Consider the following 20,156-nt stretch of genomic DNA (forward strand, 5'->3'; position numbering starts at 1 on the left):
TGCCTGACTCTGTCCTGTGTGGCAAAAAGGGCTGATAGGAACCATGCAAGATATTTGAGATATCTGACAGATTCTCATGAAGGAAGGTAATTCAACTGACTTTATAGAGGAAGCACAAAATCCAGACAATTCAATTGTATAAAAAAATCAAAGAGCTGAATTATGTCCTGTGGGAGCACTTCAAGCTCAGTCAGGCAAAATTATTGACTACGAAAGTGTGGCATGTAATGTAAAATCAAAACCTTTTTCTTTCAGTTTTTTTTTTTATTTTTTTTTTTTTCCACAATTTTCATTTTGATTTTCTTAGTTTTTTTCTGATCTCGGTGTTGTGCAACTTGTTTCACAGTTTCCAGCTTTCTCACTGCTGCCTCAGAAATAATTTATTTATTTTTTTATTGTTAACAAAAGCCTAATTCCTTCTGACATTATTTAGCTTAATGGAAGTAACACAAAGGCAGGCAGGGAGTGTATACCTCTGGATTCGATTGCGGTGTTGGCAGCATTGCCAATCCACTTTTCACTTGGCGTGGGTTCTTTCATCGGGTGAGACTCTCATTCACTTTACCGTGGTTCCCTAGGCACTCATGATGTCTTTAAGGTTGGCTCTATATCTCTACAGGGTCAAAACTTACCTTTAATTCTGCACCTCTAAAGCTCCCGGCACAGCAAAGTCTTGGCCCATGATGGTGGTTCCCAAACACAACAGCTCCATTGCTACAGCTGCTGCTATTCACTTGCATCGGATAGTTAAGATATAGCAGATAGGTAGAATAACCCCTGCCCTTGCCCTGCCAGCTGCTCACAGCTGGATTTAAGTACCACTGGTGGAGAGAGCTGGTTGTTTTGGGTGTTTGTCCTCAGGCTTTATAACAACCTGCGACTGCACAAAGAATTGGTCTCTCTGCGGGGCCATTTCTTCTGATTGAGGAACTGCAACTTCTCACTTGCTTTTGGCTAACCGTAGCATGAATAGGACTGATTTTCAGGGCGGGAGCTAAGCGTGCTCTGGAAATTGAGGTCTTTTGAGGCATCTCAAGATTAGCATCAAAGCCCTTAGCCATTTTTATTGTTGTTCCCTGAATATGAATGCTGTCAGAAACGTGCTTTTGAGCTTAGTTGAAAATAGGAGGGGTTGTTTCTACCGAAAAGGATGACTTTTCAATGCGAAATTAAAACTTCTTATCAAAAATGGGCATTGCCAATCAAAAGTAAGAGGGGGAAGGAAGATTAGAGGGAATTGCTCAAAGTATTCAGATTTCCTAATAAAAAGTTATGAGTCTAGGTCTGATATGATTTTATGAGGAAAGCAGAAATTATCTGCAAAAACGTTCACTGTGTCAAAACACAAGGCAGAAAGGTATTTGGCAGAAAGCACTCTCGCAGTGCAAGCCTGGATGTCCCAGGAGACATCTCCCGCGCTGTCACACCTGGGCTTGCTGACCAGCTGGGAGATGCAACAGTCCCAGCCCACAGCCTTCTGCATCTCCACCAGTGGGATCTAATGGTGTTCCTCTTGGTGATAGCAGCAATGAGGCCGGGGTGCCACCAGCAGCTGTGTGTTTTGAAGGCGTGCTTTTCTAGCACACGTTTCCCTTGGTGAACCAGCCCATGCCGTGTTGAAACGGAAAGCTGGACCCATTTTCAGCAGCAGTAACTGATAGTTCAGTGCACCCAGCCGGCTAACACATGTGCTGCGAGTTGTCGTTTACCCCATGACCATCCTAGCATGGCTCTAAACCAACTCATGGTCCTCTGGGGGACCCTGGCACGGCCTCAGCCTGGCTCCGTAGCCGTGAGGTGGTTGCAAATACCTTCCATTCATGACGGGGCAGCGGTGAGAAGACTGCTTGAATCATTTCTATTAAGCCATCAAACTGGCACTCAGCCTATGCAAACCGAGCTGGTATCTAACTTTCCTGACAGCAACTCTGAGCCAAGATGTATTTGGCTCGCAATCAAAGTCTGCAGGCTGCTAGCATTATCTGCAAAGCAGTCATTCCTAGCAGCCCCGACGGCTTCTCTGCTGTAGAGTCACTCATGACCTAACTTGATCAAATAGGCCAAGAAAGTATTATCGACGTCGTTTCTCAGTGGGGTGACAGACTCAGAGACGGGAAGAGTCACTTTCATCATGAGACAGCAAGTCTTGCTGGCTTGAGCAGAGAGAGCTTTTCTTCTGGCTCACTTAAGTGTGCAGTGTTTCTCAACACGTATGTTGAGAAGGGGATAAGAGGTGATCATAATATTTTTTCAGCATATAAAACCTTTTTGTCCCTGCTATATTCGCTCTTTTTCTTTCTCCCTCTCTCCTTTTCGTTTTCGGTTTCCTTTATTTGTACTTATGTCAGTTGCTTCAGGATCAAAACTGCATTTTTCTTTTTATTTTCTGGCATACACAGCTACTCTGTGCTTGAAGATGTTTACGCATTTGCTTCTATTTTTCAAAGCAAAAGTGCGCCCACTGCATTGTTTTACTTCCAAGAGGAGCAGGACGGTGCATGTGGACGAACACATTCGTTGTGGACACCTTGCAGGAGGCACATGCCCCAAAACCTTTCATGTCAGAGAAGCTGCGTGATAACAGCTTTTTCAAGGAGGCAACAAGAGTTTGGGTGCATTGCTAATGCCAAACGCTTTGAGATCCCTCAAGCAGAAGCCGCCAACCATGCAGGCTATTTTAAGGCTTCAAAGCCTTCTCCCTTGTGACCGATCATCCTTTTCCCCATACACAGGAGAGAGTGAGGCTCTGCTGAAACTTCTCATGGATTTCCAAGTTCCTCCTCGCAAGCCTGAAGGGAACTGCTCAGGGCTTCGGTTTACAAAGCTGCATTTCCTCCCACGCTGACCCTTTCTCCTCCCTCCTCTCCCATAAATCACCGGCGGAGCAGCAGCCAGGCCTTGCACAGACACAAAACTCAAGTTGCCCCAGAGACATGTTATCTTGCAATGACAAAGGGCCGGTCTGGCTCCTTTGCTGGTGGCATTATTTGAAAAGGTCACACAGAGACTGTGGCTTGACAGTCTGTTTTGAAAAATGCTAATAATAGACCGTCCATCGCTCTCAGTGCATTAATTAGGCTGTGTACAAGCAAAAACCTTTCTGCAGCAAATGGTCTCCTTTTTCTTTTTCTTTTTCTTTTTCTTTTTCTTTTTCTTTTTCTTTTTCTTTTTCTTTTTCTTTTTCTTTTTCTTTTTCTTTTTCTTTTTCTTTTTCTTTTTCTTTTTCTTTTTCTTTTTCTTTTTCTTTTTCTTTTTCTTTTTCTTTTTTCTTTTTCTTTTTCTTTTTCTTTTTCTTTTCCTTTTTTCTTTTCCTTTTTTTCTTTTCCTTTTTTTCTTTTCCTTTTCCTTTTCCTTTTCCTTTTCCTTTTTCTTTTTCTTTTTTTCATTTCCTTTTCCTTTTCTTTCTCCTTTTCCTTTTCCTTTTCCTTTTCCTTTTCCATAGAATCGTAGAATCATAGAATAGTTTGGGTGGGAAGGGACCTCTAAAGGTCATCTAGTCCAACCCCCCTGCCGTGGGCAGGGACATCTGCAACTGGAGCAGGTTGCTCAGAGCCCCGTCCAGCCTGACCTGGAATGTTTCCAGGGATGGGGCATCCACCACCTCTCTGGGCAACCTGGGCCAGTGTCTCACCACCCTCAGCGTAAAACATTTCTTCCTTACATCTAGTCTAAATCTCCCCCCCTTTAGTTTAAAGCCATTCCCCCTTGTCCTGTCGCAACAGGCCCCGCTAAAAAGTCTGTCGCCATCTTTTTTCTAAGCCACCTTTAAGCACTGACAGGCTGCAATAAGGTCTCCCCGGAGCCTTCTCTTCTCTAGGCTGAACAACCCCAACTCTCTCAGCCTTTCTTCATAGCAGAGGTGTTCCATCCCCCTGATCATTTTTGTGTCCCTCCTCTGGACCCGCTCCAACAGGTCCTTCTTCTTCTTCTTCTTCTTCTTCTTCTTCTTCTTCTTCTTCTTCTTCTTCTTCTTCTTCTTCTTCTTCTCCTCCTCCTCCTCCTTCTCCTTCTTCTCCTTATTTTCCTTTTTTTTCTCTTTTATTGCTCTTCTTCTTTCTCTTTTCCTTCTTCTTTTCCTTCTTCTTTTCCTTTTTCTTTTGCTTTTTCTTTTTCCTTTTCTTTTTCCTTTTCTTTTTCACCATTGTGTTTTGGTTTGATTTTTGGGTTTGTGTGCATGTGCTTATCCTCTTTATACAGTTTGATCTGCCCCAAAATAGCTGCTCATTTCTGCTTCAGTAGCTGCGAGCCTGCAGAGCACATGTGAACGGTTGCACAACCTCTCCAAGAGCAGCACCGGCACAACCCGGGCATGCAAACGTAGCGATTCAGCTCCAGCCCACAAAGATCTGCCCCGGGGTGGGTTAGCAGCCTCGCAGCACACGTACCAGGCGGCAGCTTTGCCATGCACAGCGCGGCTCGCATGCACCGGAGAGTGAAAGTTCATTTTGCCGTGCCAAAATTTAGGCTCGACCAACATGGCTGGAGTAAAAGCACCGTGTTAGGGTAGGAGATGGGGACTCAGACCCACTCACAGCCTTGGTCCAGGTGTGTTGGAAGCAAAATGGGAGACACAGAGCATCAGCTGTGTGGTTTAGAGCATCTAAAGTGCATCAGGGCCAGGAAGGGGGGAGCAAATCCTGGAGCCTCCACCGCTCCCCTGGGAATTTCAGCTGAGCGGAGCAGCCAGGCGCTATAAAGGTGCTGGTTCAAAAGCAGCAGTGTGACTTAAACGTGGTGGCACATCTGCAAGGAACAGTGTGTAAAAGGGATGGCAAGATACAGGCTGAGCCAAAGGCATCTGGAGGGAGAGTTAAATCCTAGCAATGGGCCTGAGTAACAGAAACTGAGATGACTTTATACCTTTTTCAATCAAGAAAGCCTCATCTTTTTGAGTCAAATCCCAGAGCCACCCTGGGAAATGTTGCTACAGCAGTTTTCATTTACCGCTGTGTAAAACTCAGGCCAAACACCGACAGGTTATTTATGACCCTTCTTCTTCCACACAAACCCTTTTTTCTTGTTGACACACTGGGTTTTGTGGATAGGGGGGACTGGTCTGCTTTAAAAACACATACACAGGAAACACTTTGGTGAATCAGTGTTAGTCCCCAAGCAGAGGCTGTGGTTGGCAGGAAAGCTGGGTTGGTAGAAAGCTTGGCTTTTGGGGGACGGGGGTGGTGACAGCCCCTGTGTGCGGGGGTGAAATGCCCCGCCATACACCCGGGTGTGCATCACCGCCCTGGCAGGAAACAGGCTGGATTCAGTGGTGCTGTTTCTTCTTTCAGATAACTTTGTCGTGATTGCACAGTATGATTTTGCTGCCTCAAGTGACCGTGACCTGCAGCTGGTCAAGGGGGAGAAACTCCAAGTCCTCTCCAAGTAAGTGACCTGCTGCCAGAGGGAGGTCCAAAGATGAGCATGGTGAGGCTGGGAAAGGGGGGACCTTGGGGTCGGACACCAATTTGCAGCTCACCAGAGCTGAGCCTGTGTCTTAGATTTGCTCCAGAGTGTGACTGTGGGTACTCTCTTCTCTCTGCAAGGTAGAGAAGGTGACACTTCCATGCTTTCCTTGGGTTACGGATACTTTGGGGTCAGGTAGTGTCCCTGCCTGGATACTACTGGGACCTCCTTCACTGCTGGTGTGCGTGGGTGCAGAAGTGGCCTAAATAACAAAATAATCTAGCTCCTGTTTCATATTTTGTGCTGATCGTGCTTTTGCAAAGGATGTGGGTTGGGTGTAGTCAGAGGAAAGGACAGAATCAAGCCAGAGAGGCATGTGGTTTCATTCCACCTTCTTCTCAAACTCACGAGAGAAGAGGCTGACAGTCCATCTGCCCAGTCCATAATAGGGCAGAGGTGGGCTTGGGTCCCCCCGCTCATTTGGCTTTGTAGGGCTGCTCCATCCTTGACCTCTCTGTGAGGTGGCCTCCAGAGGTGACATTTCTCACCCAGATGCCATGGGCTGGGACCCATGGGGCAGGGGAGACTGATGGGTGGGGATGGCTTTTGGTCACAGCTGGTGGCTGAGTCAGTGGTGGGAGAGCAAAGCAGGGGGGTGTCTGGCAGACAAAAGAAGGAGCAGAAAGGAGGAGCCCCGATGTCTCTATGCAAGAGACAAAATAAACCCACAGTGACCCAGATTTCCCTCCTCTCACCTGGGGCACGTATCAGAGGTCTGGGTCTGTGGTCACTGTGCTTCCTCTGCATTCATGGAAAGAGACTGTCACCTCCAGAAGTCCCTGAGATCAACAACCTTCAACCTGGTGGTGGTCCTAGGAAATCAAGAGGGACCTGTAGAGTGGATTAAGGAGCGCTGGTCTATTTGCAGTGCTCAAAATCCCAGAAACCATGCTGTCCCCATGGCCTTAGCCTGTCATGAAACCTCCTCCAGGCACTCACGCTTTTTCTGCTTGCTTTGCAGTGAGGGGGACTGGTGGCTGGCAAAATCCCTCAGCAGCGGGAGGAAAGGTTACATCCCCAGTAACTTCGTCACACAAGTAGACAGTCTGGAAGAGGAAAAGTAAGTGCGAAAGCTTATGATTGGTGAACACTGATGCAGGGCTTTCCTTTCTGAAAGAGCTCAGTCTCTCAACAAGCTACGGAAACAGCTTTACTTGACGGCAGGAAGATGTCACTGCTGGGCTGGATGGCAAGAGGTCTTTCACCATCCCCAACAACGCTGCCCAAGTGTTCAGGAGAAGTTTTAAGCACCATGTGGGTGCAGAGCAGGGAGGATGAGGTTGCTACAGGGGAAGCGGGCAAAGACTCCTGTCTCATTGATTGCACCCACCATGGAAAATAAGGATTTGGGGGAAAGAACATAAAGGTTATGTTTGCACTGGTAAATTAGCAGTGCCAGGGACCATCCTCTGGCCCCACTGGGCCAGTCCACCCACACGCATAGTGTTAAACTTCCTCAGCCTCCAAGATGGTGTCTGTATGCAAACTGGGACTGGGGATCACTTGGGAAGGGTGCGTTGATCCCGGCCTCGGATGTGCCAGGGACCACACCAACAATTTAATGGGGCAGACACTGAGTGCCAGTGCCCAGACCCGCAGCCTGGTGCTGTTTGTTTCATTAGCCCAGATGCAGCCTTCATGTTTGGCTCCCTGCAAAGAAGATGGTAAGAAAGACTGAGCCAAAAGGGTTTATTATGCCTATAATACAAGCAGAAGAAGGAATTGTTTCCGTGACTTATTCTTCTCTATGGCATGCAGCTATAAATGATCAGCCCCGCTTGCAATCTCCTCTTGGAGGGACCCAACCATCACTGAACTCGGCAAATATTTAACAGCACGCAGAAATGTGGTTGGGACATAAATGCTCTTTGTATCCAAAGGGTACATTTAAATGGCTATGGGCACCCTATGCTCAGCCTCCAGCCCACGTATCTGCTTTATACACAGCCTGTCTGGGCACTGCTCGGGGCTTACTCACTTGCCAGGTGAGCCGTGGGTCCCCGCGTGCCTCAGAGGCTGTGCTCTGGCTGAGCCTGCACCTCCCTCGTGTACGGGGTACTGCACGTACCATCTACTCTCTGCTCTGGCTGAATCGCTAGGCTGTGAAACAAGCCCAAAGTGACCGAAATCTGGTGTTAATCTACTGAAAACAGTCTATTACTGGCACTTTCCAGCAGATAAAAAACCATTTGCTATAAAAAAAAAAATGAGCTAACTGGAAAGAATTTGGGTTTTTTAGAGCTTTTCCTTTTCAAACAACTATTTTGCCTTTTCTGTCTCCCAGGTGGTATTTTAAAACTCTGAGCAGAAAAGATGCTGAACGGCTGCTGTTGTCTTCTGGTAACAAAGTTGGCTCTTTCCTTGTCCGAGAGAGTGAAACCAGCAAAGGTGAGACACAGAGCAAGGATAACTCCTCGTTACTGCCATGGCTTGGAAAACCTTTCAGACCTGAGCTGCAAAGTTCAGCCGTGTCAGTGTTTCTTGGACCCGGCTGTGCAAAATAGCACTTGCTAGGCTCAGCAGGGCTGTAGAAGTGAGCTGGGGTTTTGGACGGCAAAGATTTGCTCATGATGCTACTCATATATGTAGTTCAGGCTGCGGTAAGGCTGGCTCTTGTCACCATAGCTTGTGGCAGACATGCAGGAACACAGATAAGCAGAAAAGACTTTCCAAAACAATGTGTAGGGGGCTTCTTTTCCTTTTCTCCCCAAGGAAATGTTACTTTTTTGGCAAATGGAAATTCTCTTACACACTCTTGAAGAAGCATTTCTCCTGCTTGTAGCAGAAACTTGCAGAATTTTGGAAAAAGTGTTTTGTTGAAACATTTTCCCAGAGGAAACATGTTTTTCCTGATAGTCTGTAGCAGGGGGAATTGATGCAAACCAGGACTTTTGGAAGGGGACTGACTGGAGCAGGAAAGGTGGACTTCATCCACTTTCCTTCCCTATGAACATGGCTGGCTTTTGAAGATATGACCCAATGAGGATGGAAAGGGCAGAGCATTGCAGTCAGTTCTCTCGGGCAGTGGATATAGTTATTAACCATAATACTTAACCGTGTAACTGCAACTTCTTTGTTCTGTGCTGTTAATTTGCAGGCAGTCTGGAAGATAGTTTAGGCTGTCGCATGGGATTTTCATATTGTTTCTTTCCTACTTTTCTCTCCTTGCATCCTCTGGGCCAGCAGGTGTGTTTACAGCACGGAGGAAATGATGCTCACGGTGGTCCCACGGTTCTGCTCTGAACCAGCTCCTTACAGTAGTTCAGGAAAGTACTTCAGTCTTGCTATGCTTTGGTTTCTTTCCTGTGAAATGGATATAGGAGTCTTTGCTTGCCACATGGGAAAAGGTGGTTTGTGCCTTCCTAATAGATCAGCAGAGACTTGGAGCATCCATCTGAAGTAATACGGGACCTTCTTTTCCTTGATTTGCTTCCCAAATGCTTTTACAAGACCCTGGCCAAACAGTAAGAGTGGGAACAGATAGACTGGGTCCACACAGTCTCTGTGCAGGTTTTGTCCTGGTGTCAACGAGGCACCATTCCCAATAGTCAATTTGAGCGCAGTCACCCTGTTTCAGAGGCTGAGAGAGTTTCATGGTGTGGATGTGACCCCAGGGCTAGAAAGCACGCTCTGGCACGGTGTAGTTTACTCACAGATGTTGTCTGAGCCCTGGCTGTGTTGCAGACCTGGCCATTCCAGCGACCTCCAACAGCAGGATTTGACAAATAGAATCAAACTGGAGTGCTGGTCTTCAACTGGCATGATATGTAGTGTGCTAAGTGGGGCAACAAGATGCTCGTCTCCTTCTCCCTCCAGCCATCAGGCAGGGGTGCTGTGTTAGCATTATAGCAGCCTACTTTGACTTTCCCCCCTGCCCCATGCCTGGGCTCACTTCCACGTGTCCCTGCTGAGCTGATGCCAAGTAGGAGGGCTGCTTTCCACGCGGATTTGCAGTTTTCAGAAATTTTAGAGAACACTCAGGTCAGAAAACATTGAAGAAACTTGTTTCTAAGCATTTCCTTTTACAAGTAATTTGTTCCACTTGTATATTGGTTTCCCCACTGCCTTTGTGGTGCCTTTGAAATGATCAAGCTGAGACTAGTCACCACATGCTGCTCTTCTGTTTATCCCCTTCCCACTCTCCCCTTTGTTTGCTGGGATATTTGGGTAGCTGGCATGACTTTGCATTGCATCCAGGAAGGGTAGGGAGCAACACACGTGCTGTGCACAAGTCCAGCAGACACGTGTGCATTGTATCTGAAGGGCTAAGAAGGGGTGAGGCTCTCTGTCCACACACGATGCTAGTCTTTGTGGCATCTCCAGATGCCATACGTGGATGGGATCAGACCTTTCCCTATACTTGCTCAGGACAATTGTCCCCTGCTTCTGCTAGCCATGAGCTGCAAACACAGGTTGAAATCATTCCCTGCAATTCTCTGGAGCGTGGTTGGGTCTAAGTTGCACAAGGCTTGGACAGAGGTGGTGGAGTCCTGAGATTCAAGGAGAAATAACCATGCCAGACCCAGTCTTTAATGCCCTGTCTCTCATGGCTAGAAGCAGACTTAGCTGGAGGTGTGTGATATTCTGCATTAGCAGATGTGGCATGTTCCACTCCGTGAAAGTCCCATGTTAGTCCCAAATGGTCAGAGATCATCTTCGGCTCTGAAATGTGAGTCTCACCTGTGCTTTTTCTGATATTTAGTATTCTGTCTCAAAATACCGCTGTTATTCCTCCAAACACCTCATCCTTCTTTGAATCATCCTATGTGTTCAGCTTCTACCTGAATACCCTGTACCTTAGACAGCCTGAATGGGCCTGGTGACACCATTTGATCTGTTTTAAGCACAGCTTCCTCCTCTCTAAAGAGGAGGGGAAAAGAGAAAGCCCCGCATCTCCAAATGTGCTGTGAGGCTGAGTTCGCTAATATACCCTGTGACCCACCACAAGATGTCCAGAGCGATGCCATAAAATTAACCCTGCCCTTTGAACCCCACAGGTTCTTCCTACTTTCCTCCTCCGCAATGTATTTTTTCATTCACTTTGCACATCATCAGCAACATTTGACCTTCAGGGCCGAGCACTGAGTCAAGCTAGGGGCAGTAGCCCCCTTAGCTGCATGCGCTGGAGCATGGTTGTCTCATGTTGGGTTGTCTCGGCCACAGCGGGATGCATTCTGCACCCTGCCTGAGAACAGCACCTACTCACAGCCTATCCTAAGCAGCCTCTCGTTTTGCTCATGGTTAAAGATACTGAAGATCTGCAAACCTGGGGGCTTCACTTTCAGCCAACATTTTGCAGAGGCCATGAAAGGCACATTCAACATCCCGGGAAGATGGGTCCTTGTCAAGACAGTGTGGGAAGCAGACCAGCAGTGAAATCATCGGCAGAGAGCTAGCCTTGCTGAAGCTGCTGAAAATAAACAAATCTTCCCCCGAAGTAATAATCATTCTGAAACCTGCGGGAACGCAGTCACACAGCTGTGCCGAGTCACGGACTCCTGGCTCGCAGCAAGACTGCTGTGTCTGTGCTCCCGGCAGGAGGGACCTCGCAGAGCTCAGCCGCCGTATCCAGCTGAGCTCCTGGGCTTCCCATCGGGAAGGAGTTAAGAGCCTGATGAGACCTGTAGGAACAGGAGATGCCACATGTGCAATGTGAAAGTGGGACTCAGTCTGAGATGCAGGCATCAAAATGTAGATACCGCACGTGGTAGCTGCCTGAGCTCCCGCTGTAGCCAGCGGGGCTTGATTTGGTTGCCAAACCCTGAACGTCTTGGAGTCGTCTCCAGGTGTTCCACTAGAAGCTGTGGTTTTGCACCATATCTGCCAAGTCCATGTAGATGTCCCAGAGCATCTCAAGTGGTACCAGACACCCATGTTTAGGTGACTGAATCAGCCCTAGGTATGATGTGAAGTTGAATCCCACCTTTTACATCTTCTGTTGCTCTTTTCCGTACAAAACTTGCCACCCCTTGAGCAGAAAGGACCTGAGAGCCCTTGTGGGACGGTTTGGGGATCCCAGACCCAGAACAGGAGGGTCTGACACCCAGAGCTGCCCAGGGTAAAATTTGGTTGTGCTCATACTGCTCCGAGCTGGTGTCGAGTGCAGGCATGGACCTCTGTGCGTCAGTCCAGCTCTGTGCCGGGATGCGGTGCAGGACCGTAGGACGGGCGAATGTCCCTTGTGGCAGAGGAGCAGGAACTCCTTTCAGCCATCCTGGCTATCATCGGGGGAGATTAGGAGCCCTGTCATCTGTCCGGCTCCACTTAACATTTTTCATTTGCTGCTATCACTGGGAGAAGAGAGAATTGAAGCTTTTCAGCCTTAGTGCTTTGCCTTTACACTGCAGCTCCCGAGGGAACAATAATCGGCCACGGTGAATGACAGGGAAAACTACCACACTCACTCCAGCAAGCTAAACTCTGACTTGGGGTGAAATACAGTCATTAGCTGTAATGGCAGGATAAGTATTAACGCGGGTAGTAGGCAGCTGATAGATTGGCCTGGAGGGTGCCCAGAGCCCCTGTCACCTCTGCACGCTGCATGTCGCTGGTTTGAAAGATGCAGGAGGGTTTAAAGGGTCAGTGGGGTCTGGAGAGGAGGTCCTGCGGGAGAGCAGGCTTTTTAGGCGCAACCACACTAACAACCCGCTCAGGTCTCCTCTCCTCTGCTGACTCTCGGCCCCCAGGCCCCCACTTGCACACATGTTAGTCGTTAATTCCTGCGCTCCCTTCTGCAACGCTGTCTGTCATCAGTACAGCTGGGTTCACACCACGTTTGGCTCTTTTCCTCCAGCAGGCCTTGCGCTGCAGAAATCCCACGCGTACCCCAAGCCATGTCCCAGGCATGCAAGGCACCCTCTTGGACTTGTGCCATATAAGCCCAACCCTGAGGGGCTGCAGCCTGGCCTGCATATTATTTCAATCACTCTGGAATTAAAATAACATCATCATCAACATCAATAATAGAAGTTAATAATAATAATAATAATAATAATAATAATAATAATATAATTATAGATGTTTATAAACTTATAAATAACTTATCTAATAGTAAACTTATATAATTATACAATTATAATGTTCTTGTTGTTGTTATTATTATTACTACTTGCAACTTAGGGCCACAGAGGAGCCAGAGGAGGTCTGGGGCCAAGAGCTAGGGCATGTGAATGTGACTAATCCCCCCCCAGAAGGACTTGTGCTGAGCACTGCGAACACAAGCCATACCAACACCTCTCTACACCCACCAGGGACCAAAGATCGCTCCCTGGGAAAGACACCCTTAGCTGTGTAGTGACCTTTGGTCACTGAGACGCAGACTGCAAAAATGAGCCATTCCTTTGCCCTTCCCCGGGGTTTTTTGTTGCCCTGTTGAAGACGCTGCAGGGCTGCTTCTCAGAGGTTCAGCTGCAGGCGTGATAGAGCCAAAAGGGCTTCTCGGATCTGTCTTCTGCCCGACACTCATGGTGAAGCAGAGTTTCAGAAGAGCAACTTCTGTTGAGAAAGAGCCCACCACGCTGAGGCTGTGTGCTTCCAGTCCTGAGGTTCCCTGGCTCTGCGCTTAAACCAACGGGTCTTCCATGAGCATTATGCCACCACATCTCATAGTCTGGTCTCTGCAGAAAGGGAGTCCCCCCCGAAATGACTGCCAGCCCTAGGAAAAATTTTAGACTCTCCCAAATCCTGCCTGTAAAGATTTATAATCACTGCAACAGAGCAAATAACCACAGACGTGGTTTTCTTTTGTTACTTTTTAAAAATGCAAATAGTTTCCAGCTTCAGTGTAGGGAACTGCTGGTGCTGCGGTGGAGAAACACCAGCCAGTGAGCGTTATATGTTAGTAAACTTTCCCCTCGCATGCAGGACTAGGGTTTCAGAGTCACTGTGGAAGGCCCCACTTCTGCTTATCGTCCTACATGACAGATACATACTTTTTAACACATATAGCCTCACCTTTTCAAACATTAAAAAAGGCAGCCTATCAACCCGGCTGACGTATCAGACTTCTAACAGCCCAGCAGGCTTGTAACAACTTGCTCTGGAAATATGATCCAGACAAAGGGGAAAAAAAAGCATTGCTAAGCTGTATTGAAATTTACACTGACATAGGCTGGAAGTTGCTGCTCTGTAGCAACATCTAGTGATGTTTTTGCGCGCACTCCCCTCTCCCCCCCGCCATGGTTTAGATTATAAACCTATTATAAGGAGACAATAGCAGCTTGGAACAGCAGACCTCTGAGTAGCTCCCTTGAGGTCAAAAGGCACCTGAATGTAGATGTGAATCTAGATGTGGTTTAGCCACAGTCACAAGTTTATGGCTGAATAAGGCAATTCTCCTGCACCCCTCTTCTGTACCTCTTTCTGTACCTCCCAGCTGAACCACTGGCCTTGGCACAAGGGTTATAGGGGATAACAGGGACATGGGGACCTTGGATAATGCTGAGAAGGAACACATATCTCTTGACCATATCTCTCCCACTATCCGAAATTCTGGTCGTGCTGGTGGGGTGGTTCAGCTTCTTGTTAGTCCTGCGTTTGTACAAACTGGTGAGACTGCAGTCTTGTTTTGTCCAGATGAGATGGTGGGGTTGACAGAGCTCAGACAGGAGATGTGGATCTGTGGCAGGACCATCGTGACCTAAGGTGCGTCTGATTGCTCTGGTTGGAGATGCGCTATGGATTGCCATACTGTTTCCTTAGGTGGCCACGGCATAGGCAGGTCTTACTCAGCCAAGCCTCAACAGACCCAGTTAAGCTCTGATGAACCTTTATCCTCTCCACTTGCCTTGGAGAGAGGGAAGTTTGTAGATTTGCAGTCTGGTGGGACTTGTCCTGAGAAGGCATCAGCAAGGGCTGGGAGAGGTGTCTGCAGCTGCAGGCAGGCAAGGAAAGAGGATGTAGCTGGTCCCTGGGTCAGGTCCTACTTGTCCTCACAGTTCCCTCTTCTGCTCATTCTCCAGGTGCCTATTCCTTGTCCGTGAGAGATGGCAACTCTGCTCACGGAGACATCATCAAACACTACAGGATCCGCTCCTTAGATGGCGGGGGGTATTACATCTCCCCCAGGATGACTTTCTCCAGCCTGCCAGAGCTAATCCATCATTACAGCCGTAAGTTGTTTGCCTTCCCTGATGGGTTTGTCTCCTAGCAGAAGGTGGGCGTGTGGACAGAGGGAGGACAGGCTTACTAGCCACCACCATCACTCCATCCACTCTCATGGGCAAGGTGTGCTTCTCCAAGCAGAACTTGGGCACCCATGTCCTATCTTTCATCCTAGGGCATTGTGAGGGTGAGCTCTGCCCACAGCCCTATAACCAGGGAGTGTCTCCCATCAGGAAAGGAAAGAGGTGAATGCTGAAGGGACATACAGGAGAGATGCTTGGGAAGCAGGGCTTGGACTTTCTGGGCAGGAGAATTTGCTCCTCTATGGCTCCCTTTGAGCTTTTTCCTTTCATCGAGTCCATTCTGGGTGCCTTGATCCCTGTGGCTGAAACATTTGTGTGGTTGTGGGGGTTTCCCATGGGTTGACTTCTTCTTGACGTGTAGATGGAGGAGGAGGTTAGCTCTGCCATCCCATTGAACTGTCCTGTGCTTCATCTTCGTACAGAGAAAGGGGATGGCCTGTGCCAGCGACTCACAGCTCCCTGCATATCCCTGGTTCCCCAGAGACCCTGGGCACAGGACGAATGGGAGATCCCACGGGAGTCTCTGAAGCTTGTGAAGAAACTTGGCAGCGGGCAGTTTGGGGAAGTGTGGATGGGTAAGTATAATTCCCCCCATTCCAGGGAAAAAAAAATATAAAGAGAGGAGATGGAAAGCTCTCTTTCCTTAAGACAGCGCTAGTCTGGGCGGGGGGGTCCTAAAGCATAAACACATATTTACGGGTACACACGCAGCAGTAGACGCCATACTCCTGGGAAGGACCAGACAGGTTGTGTTTGCACAGATCAGTGGTTGAGCATGGGTTTCATAGGCTAGATGCATGCAAGAGGTGTTGAAGTAACTATATACTCATCTCCTGAGACATGCTCTCGTTCTTCCTGGGAATCCTGGGCATGGTTGCAGGATCCTAAGTTACACACGGCAGGGTACCTGGGTGACACTATCCCACTTTTTCTGCTCCCCTGTTCCACTTTATAACTCAGATCTGAATCCCTTACGCCTTCCTGCCCACTGCTAATCAGTGGGAGGGGAAATGGGGTGAGCTCAGCTTCCTTTGCTGTCCTCTTTGTGGTTGCCTGTTGCCTTGGCAATTGAGATTGTGGACAGGATCAGACTGAGTTGACGTCCTGGCTGCAGAGTCCTGGCTTTCTTGATGGTGTTTGGATTATTTGAGAACCCAGCTGGTGGGAGGCCCCAGGGGTTTCATCCAGAAAGAGTCTTGCCGGGCTGGGAGGGTGGGCTCATTGCATGGATGTCCACCACCCAGAGCAGAGATGATCTCTGATGAAGCCACATGGATTGACAGTGGTGCTGTGTCTCCCCTTCTCCTCTGACACCTGCTGGTTGCTCAGAGCCCACTGGCACTGAGATTAACCATTCGTTTCTCACTGGGAGATCGAAAGTTGTTACTGTGGTTTTCTGCTCCCTGACCCACAAGCTCTTCTGTTCCTTATTGCACGGCCTGATAGAGCCCACAGAGAGGCCAAAATTCCTCAACGCATCATTATCTCTCTGCAGGCTACTACAAGAACAACATCAAGGTGGCTGTGAAGACCATGAAGGAGGGCAGCATGGATCCTGATGCCTTCTTGGCAGAGGCAAACTTGATGAAGAGGCTCCAGCATAACAAACTGGTCCGGCTATATGCAGTAGTCACGAAGCAGCCAATCTATATTGTGACAGAGTACATGGCCAATGGTAAAAAGCCTCATGGAGCTTTTTTGTTGGGTTTCTGCAAAATCAGGTCAACGAGCCAGCTGGTACTCCCATCATAAGGGAGGTGGGGAAGAGGGCATTGTACCAAATCTGTAAGCAGAAGGACTAAGTGATCCACAAGTTTGTTTCTAGTACAGGAATGGACTTTCTGGGAGATGAAATCCTGCCTCTTGTGGTCTCATATTTCATAAGCTACTTCACAAGATGGTGATGCTCCATTTGAAGAGTATTTAAAGCTCTCATCTCCACTGTTCCTACTGGAATTTTGTTTCAGACTTTTACTCCCCTCATGGTGAAATTGTCCTTTCTCTTGCCCCTCTTGTCTATGAGGCTTCGAGTGAAGAATGTCCAGCAGTTTGCAAAAGGTCTGTGCAAAACAGGGGGGGGGAAATGGGCTGCGTTTGCGAACTTTACCAATGTAAGATGCTCCAGCGGACACCCACTGTGGTTCCTCAGATTTTCTCTAGGGTGCAGGCAGATTCGTTGCATATATTCAGAGAAACACCAGGGAAAGCAAATGCATAGGCTTATTCAGAAGAGTCACAGCAGTCTCTCCTCTTTTGCAGGGTGTTTGCTGGATTACTTGAAGACAGAAGAAGGAAGCCAACTGAATCTCCCAAAACTCATTGATATGTCTGCTCAGGTTAGTGAACAGCCTCTCGGAAACAGACTCAAGACCATGATTTGTTATTGCCTCAGTGAAATTCTTGCAAGTCTGAAGTCTGTCGGAGCGTCAGTTTCATGGAGAAAAACAGCACCTCCTGGTGTGCTCTCTTGGGGCTTCTCTCTCAGCCCTCTTGCGTTGATGTGCATGTCAGCTCAGCAATGCTCTGCTGTCCTTAGGACAGCCTCTGGGGAACTTAGTGCAGTGCTAGAGAACTGGGTTTTGTTTTTTGGGGTTTGGTTTGGTTTGGTTTGGTTTTTCTGGCTTGCTCGGCAGGAAATAAGTTTGTTTCTTTTTTTTCTACCAAAAGGAAGAAAAAGCTCAACAGAGAGGCTTCCAATGTAGAGACACGCTGGCTTTCAGTTGTTCTTCCCTTCTGATGATTAGGCATAAGGGATGTTCTGACCCTCAGATCTGGGAATATTGCTCCTTATGAGAACAAACATTTGCCTTTGTAGGGTTGTTCCTCTCTAAGCATCCCCAGGCTGTAAATACTAGTAGTTGCAGCTCTACTGTAACATTTTAGTCCAGAAGTGCATCTAAACTCAAACAGGTCAAAGTTAGGGAAACCGCAACCGGAGTGGCAGCATCTTGGCAGCGAGTTGTACATGAAGGATGATATTGGCAAAATCACTCCACTTTGGTCCTAGCCAGCTGTTGACAGAGTTTGGCTCACCCAGAGCAGAGCTAGGCTAATTTTGGAAATATAAGAAAAAAGCCGTGAAGCATCAGTGTGACAGCTGAATACAGTTATTTTGGTGTGAAGGTCTGGGATTTACCCACAAGATTACTCGGCCTGTCTGGGTCAAAGTGAGACTGAGCAAACAACATGTAAAGGCTGGCCACTTGGTTCCAGCCATCATACAGTTATTTTATAATGTATTAAAAACTGGAGAATCTTAATATTAGAGCAAATGTTATATGATAGCAAAAGATTTTCCTTCTTGCTTTAACCAGGACGAAAATATTTAAATACTTTAAAGCAGTGTGGGGGTAAGAAGGATCCAGCAGCACGTGGGGTAAGAAGGATTTTGCCCATCCCTCAAGACATGGGCGTCAATCAGAAGGACAGCTTTCATCGCTCCCCCTCCCACCTCAAAACCACCTCCCCAGGGCAGGGATTCAAACACTCACTGGGTAGCTCCGGGAGGAGGAGGAGGAAAAGGGCAGTCTCTCAAGTTATTTTGCAATCTGTTCATCTGCGGTGTCGGGATGACAACATGACAACAGGCACCCAACCTTCCCAAGCGCGATTTTGGATCCAATAGCATCCGTCGGAGTTAAAATTAGAAATCTCTGGGCTGATGCATTCAATCCTGTGGTCAGTCTCGAGGGTATACGCTCGAAAGCACGCTGGGCTGGAACGGGCCCATCGCCGGGTACTATCTCATTAACATCAGGACAGGAAATTACATCAATTCTTCCATTTTCCACTGCAGCAAACAGCACTTGCGCTGAAGGGGTGTTGACACAGGTTAGAAATGCAGCACTGGAAAGTATGTGTTAGTATCCTGTTTAAAACCACATGTAAGTGGAGATGCTGATGTGAATCTGCATGGAGTGGAAAATTGCTCTGCCCTCACCCACAAGCGCATAAAAGATTTAATAGGTACTAACCATTATTAGCAGGTGTTGCGTGCATCCACTCACCCTCCTGATAAATGCCTAACCCAAATCTGAGACTCGACTGATAGAGCAACTCTGCAATCTCTTTTTTTCTGTATGTCCCAGCACCCAGCAATAAAAGATTGCCATCATTTTATAGGGGCTAGTCACACAGCAGGCACCTCCCCAGGGCTGCTCCCTGCTCCAAGGAGCTAAACAATGAAAGATGATCTTGGGAGGAAGAACCTCCCAAAGTAAAGTTTGGAGGTGGTTGGAGAAGGCATCACGTGCCCAGGACAAGGGATTTGTCCAGGGCCATACTCTCTATCCCAGTCATATTTCTGTGGATATCTGGGATTTCTGCTCTATTGCATCCTGCAGGTATCAGAGGGGAACTGTATTGTGTCCTGGGTCCTAGTCTGGACCCAGCACAGGGAAAGAAAACACCAGTCTCAGTTTTATTGCAGAGGGATCTCCAGGGGTCTCCTCCACACCCCAAAGCAGACCAGTGAGGGAGAACAGAGGAGGTTGCTGAAGAACGTCTAGTTGTCCTAGATCTGGACTTTACTACTGTGACTGAGGGGTGGATGAGCTCTTTGAGGGTTTTTTCTTTTTTAATTCACATATTTGACCTGGAGGTTTTGTGATTAAAATCCCAGCTAGAGTCTTGTGGCAGAAACAGGGAATCCAGTGATGTGGCTTCAGGTTTGCTTCAACTTTCTGTATCTCACTACAGACACGACTCACAGCTGTAACTTCGGAGCAAAACAGAGAGTGGTGCTTCTGTTCTGCTTGACTTGGCAGCTTTTGGAGGCTGGGTGCATGCTGGTAGAGCTGCACATACGCAAATGTACATGGGCAATACCTATTTATCTGTGTATGTATATGTCTACCTGTTTATCAATCTGTCTGTGGATCTATCTGTCCATCCATCCATCCATGGAGCAACCCTATATGCATGCTGTGCCTTTGTAAAGGGGGGTAAGATGCAGGCAGGCTAGCTTGTTGTCATGGGGAGGTGACTCATGAACATGGACTTCTCCTCCTCTCCTAGGTGGCAGAGGGAATGGCGTACATCGAGCGAATGAACTCCATCCACCGTGACTTGAGAGCCGCCAACATCCTCGTCTCAGAGACACTCTGCTGCAAAATTGCTGATTTTGGCCTGGCCAGGATCGTTGAGAACGAATACTTGGCACAAGAAGGTGGGTGTCGTTCCCAGCATTGCCTCACCAACACATTTCCCTTATCTCTAATCCTCCTGCCATGCAGACGTGCCAAGATATGGGGTGTCCGAGGGCTTGGCTGGGACCAGGCGCGGGGCACCACTGCCAGTGGCATGAGACCAGAGCCCCCATTGCTGCCCTTGTCAGCACCCAGGCAGAGCAAGCAAGAGAGCCAAAAATGGGGTCCCAGGAGAGGGAGCAGTGCTTGGGGACAATAAAGAGTAAGTGAGGTTTGCGGAGGGAAACGGGAAAAAAGTATTTTGGCACTGTTTGGGGGAGTCCTGCTGAATCTCAGGTTGCATTACTGGAGAAATTTGACCTCT

The 20,156-nt window shown here is 48.0% G+C and overlaps 1 protein-coding gene across 1 annotated transcript in view; it reads left to right on the forward strand.

Moving 5' to 3' along the window:
* Positions 1-20,156, forward strand: part of BLK (BLK proto-oncogene, Src family tyrosine kinase) — a 34,810-nt gene that overhangs the window by 11,721 nt on the left and 2,933 nt on the right. Inside the window, exons 4-11 of the mRNA XM_076335398.1 lie at positions 5,286-5,379; positions 6,422-6,520; positions 7,745-7,848; positions 14,421-14,570; positions 15,068-15,220; positions 16,141-16,320; positions 16,905-16,981; positions 19,662-19,812. Coding sequence (XP_076191513.1) covers positions 5,286-5,379; positions 6,422-6,520; positions 7,745-7,848; positions 14,421-14,570; positions 15,068-15,220; positions 16,141-16,320; positions 16,905-16,981; positions 19,662-19,812 — 1,008 coding nt within the window. The remainder of the gene's footprint in view (positions 1-5,285; positions 5,380-6,421; positions 6,521-7,744; positions 7,849-14,420; positions 14,571-15,067; positions 15,221-16,140; positions 16,321-16,904; positions 16,982-19,661; positions 19,813-20,156) is intronic.

Source organism: Aptenodytes patagonicus, chromosome 3 (assembly GCF_965638725.1).
Source record: "Aptenodytes patagonicus chromosome 3, bAptPat1.pri.cur, whole genome shotgun sequence".
In the NCBI taxonomy this organism is placed as follows: Eukaryota; Metazoa; Chordata; class Aves; order Sphenisciformes; family Spheniscidae; genus Aptenodytes; species Aptenodytes patagonicus.